The sequence below is a fragment of the Gobius niger genome (genome assembly GCF_951799975.1).
Source record: "Gobius niger genome assembly, chromosome: 7".
NCBI classification, from domain to species: Eukaryota; Metazoa; Chordata; class Actinopteri; order Gobiiformes; family Gobiidae; genus Gobius; species Gobius niger.
The window spans coordinates 25,334,831-25,344,990 of NC_136858.1; the positions used below are offsets into that span (position 1 = coordinate 25,334,831).

At 43.3% G+C, this 10,160-nt stretch overlaps 1 protein-coding gene across 1 annotated transcript in view; it reads right to left on the reverse strand.

Moving 5' to 3' along the window:
- kcnk12 (potassium channel, subfamily K, member 12) overlaps window positions 1-6,718 on the reverse strand; it is a 28,289-nt gene extending 21,571 nt beyond the window's left edge. Inside the window, exon 1 of the mRNA XM_079560538.1 lies at window positions 5,524-6,718. Coding sequence (XP_079416664.1) covers window positions 5,524-5,863 — 340 coding nt within the window. The 5' untranslated portion in view covers window positions 5,864-6,718. The remainder of the gene's footprint in view (window positions 1-5,523) is intronic.
- Window positions 6,719-10,160: the final 3,442 nt, after the last annotated feature.

Here is a 10,160-nt window from a genome sequence, read left to right on the forward strand (position 1 = left end):
ATGTGGAAAAAAAGATGAGCCAATATCACGCGGAGCACACCAAAAAAATCAGATGCAGTAAAACGGCAGTAAAAGGATTCTTTATGAGTGTAGAGCTTGCGTGGACAGATGGTAAATATGTAAAATAGTGACTTCTTTTCCTGTTAAACTTAAGCCTCAGTTTCTCTTTCCAGGATTTTCAGATGGAGCTCAGCAGTTACGCTTTACAACGGAAGCGACAGAAGCCAACACGACACTGCAGTGCAATCCCTTTACAGACTATATCCATTAATAGATATCATTACTGTCTAATCTAAAACACCTAAAGATTTTTAATGAGGTAAAAAAAAAACATTGTAGAATCTGGCTTCTAAGTGTCATTTTGCAGAGGTTTAAAGCCTTCTCTGTGAGCATAAATGACCTTAGATTAAATGTGTTTCTCACAGCAGTGTCTAAAAGCGGCGACTTTAATTAACCCCACACATATTACTGCTGTTTGTTGAAAAGACTAACTTTAATATGACAGATTTGTGGACAATGCCCTAATGATGTAAAATTATCCAACAGTTGGTGGATTTCCGTTTGGATGCATCTTTCAAAAACGTAAATATAAACACTGAAGCACAAACCCATTTCTTCCATCTGAAACTTTCTCATCAACACTCATTCTAATCCAGAACGCGAACGCAATCTATTAATAGGCATGTTACTGGATTCAGGCATTCACAGATAGACAACAATGTACCCTCTTGTTTCACTGTGTTCAGATTGCACCCACAATCTCCTTTTCCCAGACACAGGGACAATAGCCACTTTGCGCTCCTGTTTTATTTAGATTTTAAGGCTTTTTTTTTTTTCTGGGGACTTGAACATATTGAATAATTTAAATACAGCTTGTAACGTGGCAAAAGGCGAAGTCCGTCCACTTGATTTAAGAGTTTGGCAGTAAAACCGTCTTTTCACACACGCTGGCTCTGCTATTAAAAACATGATTCCCGTATGGCTTTGCTGATAAAGAAAAAATGTATTAAACTTGATTGATGATCCGTCCAGGTGGTGTGATTTTATATTGAATCGTAATTTAGTTTCAGGGAGATTCGGCCAACTTTTGAGCGATGTTGCGTAATGGCCTAATGATAGCGCGGAAGTTCAAAGGGCGGGCTGTAGGAGGGAGGCGCTGACACCTGTGGGAGGTGCATCCGAGGACAACACAGACAGATGCAAAACACCGTGTCAATCAAGACCTACACAACAACAGCATTAGAGTCAGGGAATCTTCGCTTGCACAGTGATTTCCTGGAAGCATTTGCCGCCGCGTCGAGAAAGAACAAACAAAAACTCGCGATCAGAGGATGCTACAATCTGAGGTATATAAATAAGTAGTATTACTAGCAGTAGCAGAACAGGAACAATTATTGAGGAACACGAGGAGGTGCTTGGAATTATTTCCGATTCAGAGTCATGTTTCATATTTTAGAAAGAACACTCCTAAATACTGGATAATCTGAGTTTAGTTGATCACTTTGCAAAACGATTGGCCACTGTTTTAGGTTATTACTCTCATACCCCTAGATGCAGGTGTCGGCAGCACTTTTATTAATTGTCCGTGAGAGTAAACACTACGCTGACAGAAAAGACAACGGGAGAGAGGGACATTGTACATCCAGTTACACAATGGAGATTATTATTATTTTTCACTCAAACCTGGCTGTAAATACTGTTTAAAGGGACTATACGGAGTTTAAAAATGTTAAAATTATGTATTTTCCTCCCCCTACATGTTCCAACAATGTCCTAATGTGTAGAATGAGCCCAACTGCCTCTAAAGTCCTGCACTGTCACTCAAAAACGTGTTACTTCGGGTCCGAATTGCCGTCATGCACAAGCTTAATATAGAAGCTGCAGTTACACGTATGACCTGAGGTGGCAGAAGAGAGCGTAAAATGGTGAACTTGCATCTAGCCCCTTTAAGTGGCGCTAGCCCACAGTTAGCTTTGCCCGTTAGCCTGTTAGCTTCTTCTTCGTGATTCCATTAGTGTGTATTGCACCTCCGAGTCGGAACAGGGAGAGCTGCAAGTGTGGAGACACCATTAACACTTGCATCACCTCCAGAGGGACTACGAAAAGGATTTATTAAGGTAATCAAGTTACTTAGAACTGCTTTAATAGATTATATTCGAGCAACTATTCTGAGGGTTGCACAAGTTCAGCTTGAACGTATGTGCTTCCCTGACAGCTGCTGCTATTACACATTACATTTTACTGTTACTTTTACCCGCATTACTCGATTACTTATTTTTCACTGCTAAATTTAATATAACTTTCACTATCATGTGTCACCAACCTAAATGTAGGTGCAAACACTGAGTAACCAGAACATTTATTCCAGGCCTTCTGCTTATGAGCTTTTAAGAAAGAAAAAAAAAAATCCCCAAATTGTATTTACGCAAATTCCTCGAACAAAAGAAACTTGTTACAGTTCCAACTCTGACTAAGACGCTTTGTAGGAGTTTGCTGACAATCATTAGGGATCATTTGAAAGTGCTATGTCTTGAAAGCTGGTGTTTTAACGACTTCATGGAAACAATAATGACGCAAGGCAATGCAATGCTGTGTCCCTATGAGGCGCTTAATGTACATAACAAAATAAATGTCATCCCGGTCTTGGAGGCTTATGACAGAGACAGACAGTACCTGCCCACATATAGCTGACAAATGGGCTTTGTCATCTCCCTACTGCGCCAGAGTTTAACGTGATTTCATGTTCCAATAACTCCTCCCCACTCAGACATAAACTGTAAAAGGCGATGAAGTTTAATCATGCTTTAAAACAGAGAGAAGAGTCACTGTTCTTGTTCGAGTGTCCTATTTGCAAAGTGTGCTTTTTGTGACTTTCGCGAGTGGGCGGTTATGAGTGAGATGGAGCAAGAAGCTGCAGCGGCTGATGCCGGGGGCCAACGAAGAGGACACAGCGTATCCCTAGAAATGATTGGCTGTCAAAACAAACCTACAGCTGGCCAACATGTTAGAGGGCACCTTACTGACGTGTAGCACTCAAACCTGACAAGTTGAAACTCTCACACTGACGGGCACTTGATCCTGGGAGAAGTGTTTTGATCTTCAGAACGCTTCCCTCCAAAAAGTTGCACAATGAGCGCTTCCAAATGGAAATAAGCTGTCCCACTTGTAAGTCATTGTGCACAAATTTGGATACAGAGTGTTTGAAATGATGGAGAGCCCGAGCCCGGCTGTCCTCCGTGATAAGCCTTTTGCCAGTTTGCATCCAAGTAAAGACAGGATTCTTCTGGTTGATACGTTTTGCCAGACAACATTGCATAACCGTCTCGAATACTGCGCACATGGATGAGGGCACACTTCTGATGCAGCATAAAACAACAAAACAAATGAAAAACACACTATAGATAATGGCACAGGAGTGACTGGGAAAATGACAACAATTTGCGGGTCTCAAGCAGAGCCTCGAGTACAATCAGAACAACCAGAGCTGACGCGTAATAATAATTAGATAAATGATCAGTTTCGCATTCATGCAGTAAGGTACATAGACATGGGGGGTAAGGCAGATTCAATGTCTTGCCCAAGGACAGAGCAATATCACTGCAAGGAGCCATTGGATAAGTATAGTAATGGGTAAGATTTGCATTGCATGTGGACAAGCACTGCAGCCACACAGGCACAATGACAACTCCAGAGGCCACACAGGCTCTAACCACTGAGCCACTGAGACAGAGCCTATACACGTATCTACTACAATTGAGTACTAATACTTCAAACACAAGGGAGAGTAACAGGGATGACTTGGAAAGACTGTGAGCCAATCCAAAATTTAATATCACGACCTCCTCAATGGGCACCACCAAGTTCTGAGCAAGTCTCTTATTACATTCCTGATTGTGCTTTGTTTTCGTTTTACTCCACTTTGTCTTGGGTGTATTCAATAACCAATCCTTTTTCCTAAAGTCCTCACTCATCTCTACAGTGGACTGACATTTTCAAAAAGCAGGCTGAGAGCTCAGATGCCTTGCTGAAAGATAGACTGACAAGAGCAACCTTTTACTCCCCAGAAAGACACACGTAGAACTTGCTGCTTAATTTGTTTATATATAGGTCTGTTACATGTGTTAGATTTCCACACCCCCAGACTAAAAGCGCTGACAAACAAAGTGCCTACTGGGATGTTCTCTCCTTTGCATTCTTCAAAGTAATATTGTATCGAGACATCAAGAGCCGCCGAGCGTCACTGCAGATTTGAATCCGCAGCAGAGCTGGAGCCGAGGCTTAGGGAGGAGCGTCTGCGCACTGCACTGGGGATGCCACTATGATAGAGTCGTGGAGGGAGGCCCCAAATCCATTTAAAGTCATCAGCTCACAAGCATGCATAAAAAATGAATAAGTCTGAAGGAGGAGCCAATGAGAACAGCAGAAACGTGACTCCAGAAAGAAATATCTGAGACCAAACAAAGAGAAAAACAAGAGAGAAACGCACAATCTCTCCCACTCTAATCTCTCTCTTCAGTTTAAGCTTGAGTCAGCGAAGTCGCACAGATGAGGCGCCTGTCAGGGGAGTCTATGCGCTGACAACTGGAGCTTTGAAACTGCAACAGGCAAATATAGTGTACACAAACAGAACTGTCTTCCACAGAGGCACTGCATGCAAGAGAGCAGTGTAGAGCCGTGTGTCTGCTGTGAGTCTGAGCACTGCTGCTGCTGCTGCTGATAGGTGCTTTTATAATGTGTTTCCTAAGTCCCTTTGTCCCTGTTGGCAGAGGGATGATAATTGTGCCAAGGTTTCAATTAATCTTAAATGCTTTAGGTTCCTTAAGATACAAAATTGTGTTGTGTGCAAAGACAAGGTCGGGCTGTCAGCTCAAATGATCACCTGTGCTCAACTCGGACACTCACTCACTGTTTGTCTGTTGTTTGAGAGAGGTTTGGTGAAGAGTCGCTCATCAAAAATGCAGGGGGGCACATGGCCCCAGGCTGCCCTACGAGGGACACTTGCTCTTTTCTGACCTATCGCAAGAGTAAATGTTAAACCAGGGAACTTTGTCATTCATATTCATGCTGTCTGAATGGAAATGTGGCAAACAGTGGACCCATGGGTGCTGTCCTATAGCCAAAAGAGTACACTGCTCCAAATGGAAGGGCAGTCAGATGTTGCCCCACAAGCAAAGAGTCTGTCTGCCAAAATGAAACATGATGGCGGAGTTTAACAGCTGCCTGTATGGAAGTGTGGAAGACAGCAGTCCAGTGGAACATGGATTTTTCCAGTGTTTTGACGCTGAGTGTCGGTAATGATATGCTCATTTAACACCTCCCGGATAGAACCAGGTTAGTCTCCATAACAATACAATATCTCTACGGAAAATGCCTCAGGCGCACTTCTAATTGGCAGAACTAAATCCTTCAAAATATGTGTTTATGTACCCTAAGAATTAGACGAACAGTTTCAACAAGTACTATTACCCAGGTGGATGTTTGTGCATGGGGAGTTGGGGACTGAATGGTGCAATGGTCACCCACCTATAGTCGACACCACAGTTCCAACAAAATAAAAAGCTCCAGTAAAATCCCATCTTGGCCTTAGAGCGTCTGCCCGGATCCCTGCGGCGATAGCAGCCTCGTACTCCCGCAGAAAAGAGTTGAGTTCCCGCAGACTAATGTTGAACGTCTCGCTGAAGTTGCGGAGCGTCCCGTTCCAGCGGCCGTGAGCCCGCAGCTCCGACGGCCTCTCTATGGCAGAGAAGACCGCAGCGCCGCACAGCAGGTACACTACTATGAGGATTGCGAGCAGCGCAAAGCGCCCGTTGTCTTCGTTTAAGTGCAGGGAACGACAGCCTTGCAGTCGCAGGCTAGGCATCATCCAAATTTCAGCACCACTCGCGCGTCGGACAGCGACCCGCTCAACATCGAAGAAGGCATTCACTCTGCTCCAAGTGTTCCCCTCAACTCAGCACTTGTGTTACGCATAGGATCCACTCCGCTCGCGCCAGCCCCGTGTCTCCGGGCACTTCTGGAGTCAAACAAGCCACTTGTGGATGAGCGTAAATCCCGCGAGTCTGTGAGGAAGAGCAGCCGGCGCATAGTTTCATTACACATTCATGTTTGAGCCAATGCAGTTGAACTGAAGCGGACTGCAGCTTGGGTTATCCAACCGGTCCAAAACAAAACCCTGAATCCTCGTGATTCATTTACAGCTGAAAACCCCCAGGTAAAAGACGAATGCACCGCAGAGAATAACGCTCCGGGATAAACTCACTTGTGCACTGCGCACGGAGCCTTCATGTGGACATTTAACAACACACACCGCAACATCCCGCCGGCGATTAGATCACTCTCCCATGCGCTCTCTGGACTGCAACATCCCATCACTGTGACACGGCGCACACACATTGGAGTTGTAGTAATCGTAAACGGAGGAGTAAAGCCCATACGCTGCCCAGAGTAAACAGGCTGCAGTTCAGCACCAGGACAGCTCCGGGGTCTTTGTGCCATGCGCACTGACGCTAAGAGGGACAGCACCTCTCCAAGTCATGGACAGAAATCAGTATTTACATTCATGAAGTTGTTTACCAGTGATCAATAGGACGTCTTGTAGCTTCATATGTTTTTCTCTCTCTCATGTTTAAATCCTATGTTAATTTGTTTACATTGTTGCATGTAGGTAGGCCTATGCAATGCAGGAAATTTTGTAGAAACAATAATGTATCACCCTTTGTATTAAATCCACCAAATGGGGGGAAAGGGCTTTTAGGCATTCGTTGTGCTCAAAAGCCAAGAGCCCCTGAAGGCAGCGAAATTAGCCTATTACATAAACTGAGGTCAACTTAACACTATACTCCCACATTTTCTTCACCAGCAGCTCATAATATTGGTGGCTCTCAAACAGTTTTCTTTGTACCAGAAAGAAAGTATGGCCTTTTGACTAAGCTAAATATAAAAGTGTGAGAGAGAAAAATAACAGGAAGGGAAAATAAACAATGCTGTGTTTACTCTTGATGTCAAACCCTAGAACTAAAGACACATAGTAGCTCCACAACATCTGGCAAATGTTTTGATCTCATGAGGAAATAAATTGAATATGCAGGATTACGGAAACATACATGAATGAAGCGAAGCTCAATTTTTGGTTAAACAGAATTCCAACCTTTACATAACCATTTTGCAACAACACACAAGTTAAGACTAATACGTAAATCACTGCCAGTGCTTGTGTTGATTATGCAAACTCTGCCCACAGTGTCTTAGTCACGTTTAGAAACGGCCACATTGACAACCCCCACAACAATAGGTCAGGCGCCCGGTCGGACTTTCAAAGGGGCACAGCTGAAATTACCGTAAGGAAAAAGAGCATGTCCTTTTCAGTTTAGTTGGGCTCTCACACAGTGCAAATTTGTACAAAATCAATGGCAACCTGGAGCAGCTAATCAATGAAAACGCCCGCGAAGATATTGACAGGTGCTGGAAACGGCACACGACCGGCCCGCACGGAAAATGCCATGTGATTTAGCCGTGTATGTGGTGCTTAGATTAGCAGCAACAACAAAAAAACTAAAATGACAAAACTCAGATAAAGAGCTGTCTGTCCCAAAGTCCGGTCAAGATTAGCAGGTTTATTGTGAATGTGGGCAGCACGGAGATTGGGTTTTAATTGAGCTCATTATCCAACAATTTGCCCAAATTGGCAAAGGTTTATTGAGAAGACGCTTTAATCAGAGCTAAATTGAATGTGGTTTATTTTCCCCGCTGATATAACCAGATAAACATTCGTGTTACAGGGGTCTAATTAAATAAAGCTATACATTTTAAACAACCCTGAAATTAAATATATATGTAAGATTTATTCCACTATAAAAGATTGTTTTCTTCAGCAAATTAGTGCTCGAATAGAATATTAAGATCCAAAGATTATGCATACGCTTTGTGTCAGAAACGGTTTATGAGTCAAATAAAAACTGTCCAGATCTAAATTGCTGCAGCACTAGGTTTTCGTTACAACTCTAATGGGAAAGGCACAAATGAAAGACCAACTTGGCTAAGATGTGCTTTTGCTTTTTGTTTTAAGCTAAGCCACTCTGCTGTACCTGCTTCAACATAAAGCATTAGACAAACTTGTTAAAGATGCTCTGGACGACGGCACAGTTTATGTTTTGCATCTCCCTTCACTTTACAGGTTTTTTTCTCGGTGGAATCGGATTTCTTTATCCGAACAGTTTCGAAAGTTCACTCTTGACATAATTGTTGCCCATGGTCAGAGGCAAAATGAATCCAGTGCTGCTGTCTTTTGCTCATCTGACCCCAGGATGAGGGCATTAGCACAACCTTGTTCCTGTCATCTCAAATAAAAGCAGCTTTTAGACACGGCCATGACACAAGTTGGCATCCTCTGTTACTCCGGGCCCCTACGTTTTGATTCAATTATAACATCATGTTCATTATGTTGCACATGTCGTATTGAGTGCTTTATTGTGTACTGCACTAAAGGAGATTGCACACAGCATACATCTCTTTGATTTTATGGTTGCTGCACATTTCATTTGGGAAACATTGCCCTCTGCTTAAAAAAAAAAACATGAGTCAATGTTGTTAAGCCGACCTGTGATGAGCAGTCCTATCCTGTTGTGCATGTTTTGATTTGATGGCCGTAAATGTAGCACCCAGAGGAAACACGGACACAGGTAGAACATGTCAACTTTTCCTCTTTTGAGTCAATATGAATCATCTTGTGTGTCAAACTGTACAGTGATTGTTATTGATTTCTTTCAGGTTGCACCTTGCCCTTCCTGGTGCAAAATTGAGGGTGCAAAAAGTCCACAAACTCTCGGTGACAGGACTCGGCTTGGGAAAACATCCTGAGACATGGCACGCGCACAGAATTGAACATGTTATTAGACAGCTAGACCCACTCCTTCATTTTCAGGATCACTGACATTTTCCCAGCATGCCACTGCGCTCAAACATGGAAGTCATTACAAGATTCAGCCACAGTCGAGCCTTCAGGCGGTGCGGAGTTTCGAGTCCACCTGCTGTAACCTCTTCTGAGTGTCTTTCTCCCAGAAAAATAAAATCTTAAGTTAAAAGTAAGATGGGCACTGAACAAAAAGTGATAATAGTGTTGCAGCATTGAGTTGGTGAATGCAAGAAGCTACATGCATGTACATTGAGAATGTAATCTGATAACTGATATCCGATTACTCCTTTAAAAAGTAATTTAGTCACTTTATTAATTACTTGATTTAAAAAGTAACTAAGTTAGATTACAAGTTACTTTATTAGTTACATTCATTTGCTGCTGATAGTACCACCACCGCCTCAACATACCTAACCTGCCAGAACCTGTTTTGCCATTACTCCCTTTATTGGAAATGCATTTCAACAGAAACATCAACAATGCTGACACAAACTCAAAATAGTGACTAGTAATAGTAATTGAAATGAGAAAACAGCCATTTCTCTCCTCCCTCCATTGTTGTTACGTTTGTGTAGGTGCTTGGTTTGTATTCCACACTGTCGCATACGTTACCTCACTCACTACAATGCAAGAGGAAAGAAGAAAAAAAAACAGTAACACACAAGGGGCCAGATCTTGTGGCAGCGCACAGGGCGGAGCAGGCTCTTGGCGAATTATTTTCCGAGTGGCGGCGCTATATGTGCCATTTGGCTCCGCCACCTGTGAGGGGGCGTCACAAGAGGAGGTGACTGCACTGATGGAAACACGGCTGACATTCACTTCCTCGTTTACATTGCGCTGTCTTGCGTTCTTTCTTAAGCCTTAGGCTCTCACAGGTCAAACTAAAAACTTTATTTACCCCATCGTGAGCTAAACGATGTTCACGTCTCGAGAGAAAAAGAGCCACAGCATCCGCTGTGGCGCGGATATGCCCGCGCTTGTAGTGAACGCGAAGCAAAACAAAAGCACATGTTCACTCCACACAACCACTCTCCTGGACGCGGAGTCGATCTGGTTGGAGGAAAATGTGTGTCTCCACCCACTTAAATGCGCTAAGTCTGGAGTGGCAAGATCACAAAGTGCGCTCCGACTGAGCGCAAAATGTCACGCTATAGTTTCCGTTTTGATGCACAAGATCGGGCCCAGAGACTAACTAACTAACTCTTTAGATTGCTTGTTGGGGAAAAAAGTGGTAATTTCAGCTCATTAT